This window comes from Tursiops truncatus, chromosome 6, assembly GCF_011762595.2.
Source record: "Tursiops truncatus isolate mTurTru1 chromosome 6, mTurTru1.mat.Y, whole genome shotgun sequence".
In the NCBI taxonomy this organism is placed as follows: Eukaryota; Metazoa; Chordata; class Mammalia; order Artiodactyla; family Delphinidae; genus Tursiops; species Tursiops truncatus.
The window spans coordinates 60,625,755-60,631,804 of record NC_047039.1 but is presented as its reverse complement, the minus strand read 5'-3'; the positions used below and the strand labels follow the sequence as shown (position 1 = coordinate 60,631,804).

Here is a 6,050-nt window from a genome sequence, read left to right as displayed (position 1 = left end):
CTGAAGACTGGAAGGAGAGAAATTATCAACCAACTGAGTAAACTATTCCGGAAGGATTTTTTGGCTTTTGTTTTCTAAAACAGAAGAACTATTTAAAATTTGGCTATGTGTATTCTTTTACTTTCAAAGGGAAGTGTTGTATCAGTGTGAAAGTGATTGGATTTATTTTGGGAACTACTGACTGATGCCATAATTTGCAATAACTTACAATTTAGCAGTACTATAGTACTCAGAACAATAAATTGATATCCTTTTTATTTTTCTTTATTTTGCTTTACTACTAAGAACTAACTCCTATTAGGAGAAATGTCTTCTGTTTCTTAAATAATAAGAGTATACTAAGCAAAGGAATAATTTATATTTCACGTTAGACAATTTTCTCCAAACTATACAAACCATGGAAAGTCCAAACAAATAAGTGAAACACCTTTGACATCAAAGTGTCCATCAGAGATTATTTCATTTGATAAAATTAATCTTCCAATAAAAGATTTTTTTAAGAGTTTTAAAAAATAGTTTTCACTATTCCCTGTTAACTCAGTGTCATTTTATTAATGGTGGTGGAAATAATACTGATTTAAGATTATTCTCTAGGAGAGAAAGACGAGTAACATTCTCATCCAATTGTACCATTAGTGGGCTCTTTCAAATATTGCCTAAAAGCTCACAATCTCCTGTAACTTCTCTCTAGGAAAATCGGGACTTCTGTCCGCCTGGCATTCCTATTACCCTTTTAAAAGTGAACTAATTAGATGATGCCCAAAGAACATGGATATAGTTTAGTTAAGTAGATTCTCTTACAGGATGAAGACATTGTGGGTTTAGGCAAAGTGATCCTGAAGTTAATCTTGGCATAGTTTCAGAGAAAAATAAAAAGATGTCAGTTTACTGTTCTCAAAGTCAGTCATGTATTTCAGTTCTTAAATTGATTGGGACAGAAACGTACTTGTCTCAGCTGACGGCCAGGCTTTTCATTTCATTGCTGCTATATCATATGCATTTTAAAAGTCTATGCATTCATTTCCCATCTGTAATGGACATGTACGTACTATTTCACAGGTCTTCTAAGAAGCTGACTCATCCAGTAAGTATTTATTTGCTTGCTTACTATGTAAGCTAACTGGGGGGGAGGATACAAAGATGAATAAAAGTTGATTATGAATTGCTTACCATCTAATAATGAAGTTGAAACCATTCTCATAAGGCTTGAAGAATTAGATTTAAGGTTTGATGTTTTCTAAGTATGAAAATGATTTTTAAAGATTCTCACATATTTCACTTGTTTCTTTAAATGGCATGATTTGTCATGCTATTTACTCCTCAAACACTTAAGAGTCCTTTGGTAAAATATGACACCACCAGACTGATTTACACTTTGTCGTGCAATTTGACCTGCACGACAGTTTAACTTTTTACTCAATGCTATATGGAAAAACGTGATCATTAGTGAGCTAAAGAAACAAAAAAAAGCTAGAGCTGGGTGTGGACTCTGCAAAACATATGGGCTTTCACCAGAAGCTTTAAACACAGCTAGACTATTCTGTGTTTAAAATTTTTATAACTTCTAAAATCAGAATCTTGAATTGCAAAGATAGGAAGGCTGTTTCTGCAGTTTACCGGTGTCTTGGAATATTTTCTTCTGTTAATGAAAAGACAACTTATAAACATGTTTTAAAATACAAATTTATTGTTGTTGGTTACAGTATTACAGAAATTTAATATAATCTGAGGTCTGTAATTACCATGATTTATTGTTAACATAGGTAAGTTTTGTCACAAAGTATGAATGTCCAAAATATTTTGCTCAAATACCATTGTAAATAGCTGGAGGGGAAGCAGCTGTGGGGTAGGGTTTAGAAATCTGAACTATTTCAAATGGAATTAAATAAGATTTCTGGATGGTACTAACCGCCACTTTGCATTTCCCACAGCACATTCTGCTTATGAAATGTGTACCAAAATAACTTGTGGTACTCTAGAAAATAAGGTAATGGGTTGAAGTCTTATTAGTTTTAACTAAGGCATAATAGCTTCTGGCAATGGCATTCAACTCCAGACATATTTTCATGTGACACATAAATCATAATGATAGTTATTATAGCAGAAAACAAATTCTTTTTTTAATAGTGTGGGCGTCTCCCAAAGTAATGGATGTATGTGCAAAACTTTGGGTTGTTTTGGGAGTGGGGAGGGAATGATCACAGGAAGAAGGGTCTTAATTTTCATAGCTATGTTCTTCTATCCCTCTTTTTGATTTCTAAATCTCCTGAAGGTGTCAAGAAGGCCAGTATGGCTGCAGTATTATGGCAGGAGATAAAGTGTAAAATGAAACCAGCCTATGTATCTAAAATAGTACTGTTTTAAGACAATTATTATTTAGAAAGCAGACACTAATTCAGAAGCAAATGAGACATCAGGGCAGCAGAAGGGAAGGTGAGATAGAGTGGGCCCTGTGAATTACCAAAGACAATGTAATATCCACAGTTCTAAACTTTCATTTAATTCTAATACACTGATATTAATGTATGTTTGATAATTCATAAGTTTAGTAGTTCCCAACATTTTTAGAATGCACATAATATTAACATTCAAATAAGGCATTAAAGGAAGTTTCGTGAGGGATGAAATGTTTACCATAATACTTTAAAGCCTTGGTACACTTTTGAAAGATCAATATTGAATTTTTAAAAATCTAAGAAAAGTAAGTTTTTTTCCCCCACAAGATATGTAAGAATCGCTTGCTGGCATTTGTATTTTCAGTGCCTAGCATAAAACGGGCCAAATTTTCAAAGGCAGTTAATAATTGTTTATACGATGACTTGTTTCATTTCATCTAGCACCGAGTAAGAGATTGAAGATATTGTCGGATTTCTCCTTCACCTCTCATTGCCCTGCTCTTCCTAAGAGGCCACCGTGTAAGCACGCATCCCGTTGCCCCACTAAGGAATCAAATCATTTTTGTTTTAAAATGGCTGCTCATATTACATTCACCGGCAGAATTCTTCCCCATTAAGGTAGGATAGCAGTTAACACTAGTAGCTGTCAACTTCTTTGATTAGGAATAAAGAACTCTTCCAAGCAAAATCGATCAGTTTCCTGTTTTTTTTTTTAACATGTCCTGTAAATCCTTTTAATTGCTACACATTTACTAATCATGATTGTTATTTATGTCAAGGGAATTTTCCCCAGGCAAACATGATTGATTTCCTAATGAAAAAGTATGCTTATTTTACGTAGTGCCATGGGTTTTCTCTTATGCTTCTTTCTTTCTGTCTGTCTCTTTTCTTTCTTTCTCTTTGTTACTCATCAAGGCAGATCATACATTTGGATCAAAAAGAGAAACTGGCAAGTAGATCCTAAATACACATTTCTTAACCTGAGTAACACCTGAAAACATAAGAGTTTAATTACATATTCTATTGAAAATTCAACTTTGGTGCTTTTGCAAGAACTTATGCTGTCAATTTCTAACAAATCATATCCCTCAGTACACAACTATTTTCAAAAGAAAATAAGTCATAGAAAAATATATTTTCCTATATGCTAATTGATACTTTTATAGCAAATCGAAAATCTGGAGTAAACTGAAAGTATGTTTAACAACAAAATATAGCATATATGGCTACTATAAGTTTGCTAGTGTAAAGTATAAAAAAATAATAGACACCTCAATTAGAGTCAGGAGACCAGAAGGGGGAGCTCTCATGACTTGTGAAGATAGTAGAGCCCAACAGAAGAAGACAGACTCTCCTTTCCTGGCAAGGACTCAGCCAATGAAAAGCCACGGACTCTGTTTACTATAGCCCTCCCAGCTTCCTTTTCCCTCTATAAAAGCATTCTCCTTCCCTTGCTGTGAGGAGGACTTGCACATAGCTCACCATGGTTGCAGACCCCAAAATGCAATTATCTGCTGACCTCGATGTTGCTGGAGAAATATCTGGCAGTCTGTTTGTTTTAGGTCAATAAAAGGCAGCAGTGAATTTGCATTCTGCAACTAATCTGTAAATCCCATTGCTTTTTTTCTGGAATTCTGTAGACACAGTGTCCCACAAAACTGTACCACAGTGCTAGAGATCTCTTTTTTAGCATCAGTCTACACAAAAGCCTCTGATAAGACACTTTGCACAAGTGACATGGAATTTTTTTTTTTTACTTTTCAAGAAAAATAAGGAAACTTTATCAACCACTCCTCTTCTGAACAAAACTTAGATTATTACCAACTGCTCTTTTAATTATGCTCAGTAATTTTCAAAAGTTGAGACATCTCTGATGTTTTTTAATTGTGCATCCATAGAAGATAACTGGATAAAACACAATAGACATTTCAAAAGATGAATCTTCACATCTGACTCATTTGGCACATCCTTAATTTCCAGAATAAAATCAAAAGAAATAAAACACAATTTTCAAAGAATTTATACATGCCAGAGTCTTAGGACAATGAACTTCTAAATGCACAGACAAGGAGCTTCTGCTCATCTTACTAGTTATATGCACTTTTCCTCAAGGAGTAACTGATGCATTCTGGTTTATTTGTGGAACTTTTGTTTGTAGGAAAGCATATACACATGGCCAGATCTTGTTGGTTTCTGTTCCGGAGAATGTTTCCAACACCCCTTTTTTCCTAAGGATGAAAAACAAACAAAAAAAAGACAGGTCTGACAGCATAAAAAAACAAAATCACGGGCCAATATCACTGATGAACACAGATGCAAAAATCCTCAACAAAGTATTAACAAACCAAATGCAACAGTAAGGATCATATGCCATGATGAAGTGGGATTTATCCCAGGGATGCAAGTCTGGTTCAATACCTACAAATCAACGTGATACACCACATTAACAAATTGAAGAATAAAAATCATACGATTGTCTCAATAGATACAGAATAGCTTTGGACAAAATTAAACACCCATTTATGATAAAAACTCTCAACAAAATGGGTATGGAGGGAACATACCTCCATGTAATTAAGGCCATATATGCAAACCTACAGCCAACATCATACTCAATGGTGAAAAGCTGAAAGCATTTCCTCTAAGATCAGAAACAAAACAAGGATGCCCACTCTCACCGTTTTTATTTAACGTAGTATTGGAAGTCCTAGCCACAGCAATCAGACAAGGGCGGGGGGGGGGGGGGGGAAGGAATCCAAATTGGAAAGAACTAAAACTCATTTTGCAGATGACGTGATTCTATATATAGAAAATCCTAAAGATACCACCAAAAAACTGTTAGAGCTAATAAATGAATTCAGTAAAGTTGTAGGATACAAAATTAATATATAGAATTGTTGCATTTTTTTAATATTTAAATTTTACTTTATTCTTTTATACAGCAGGTTATTAGTTATCTATTTTATATGTATTAGTGTATACATGTCAATCCCAATCTCCCAATTCATCCCACCCCCACCCCCACCACTTTCCCCCCTTGGTGTCCATACGTTTGTTCTCTACATCTGTGTCTCTATTTCTGCCCTGCAAACTGGTTCATCTGTACCATTTTTCTAGGTTCCATATATATGCATTAATATACGATATTTGTTTTTCTCTTTCTGACTTACTTCACTCTGTATGACAGTCTCTAGATCCATCCATGTCTCTACAAATGACCCAATTTCATTCCTTTTTATGGCTGAGTAATATTCCATTGTATATATGTATCACATCTTCTTTATCCATTCGTCTGTCGATGAGCATTGAGGTTGCTTCTATGACCTGGCTATTGTAAACAGTGCTGCAATGAATATTGGGGTGCATGTGTCTTTTGAATTATGGTTTTCTCTGGGTATATGCCCAGTAGTGGGATTGCTGGGTCATATGATAATTCTGTTTTTAGTTTTTTAAAGAACCTCCATACTGTTCTCCATAGTGGCTGTATCAATTTACATTCCTACCAACAGTGCAAGAGGGTTCCCTTTTCTCCACACCCTCTCCAGCATTAGTTGTTTGTAGATTTTCTGATGATGCCCATTCTAACTGGTGTGAGGTGATACCTCACTGTAGTTTAGATTTGCATGTCTCTAATAATTAGTGATGTTGAGCAGC

At 34.8% G+C, this 6,050-nt stretch overlaps 1 protein-coding gene across 5 annotated transcripts in view; it reads right to left on the bottom strand.

Annotated features, from left to right (window-relative positions):
* Positions 1 to 1,665: 1,665 nt before the first annotated feature.
* The window catches only part of AK3 (adenylate kinase 3), a 41,369-nt gene continuing 36,984 nt past the window's right edge, over positions 1,666 to 6,050 (bottom strand). For all 5 annotated transcript variants that reach the window (XM_019934792.3, XM_033858122.2, XM_019934793.3 and 2 more), the window contains exon 5: positions 1,666 to 4,624. In XM_019934792.3, the coding sequence (XP_019790351.1) occupies positions 4,504 to 4,624 (121 nt within the window). In that variant the 3' untranslated portion in view covers positions 1,666 to 4,503. The remainder of the gene's footprint in view (positions 4,625 to 6,050) is intronic.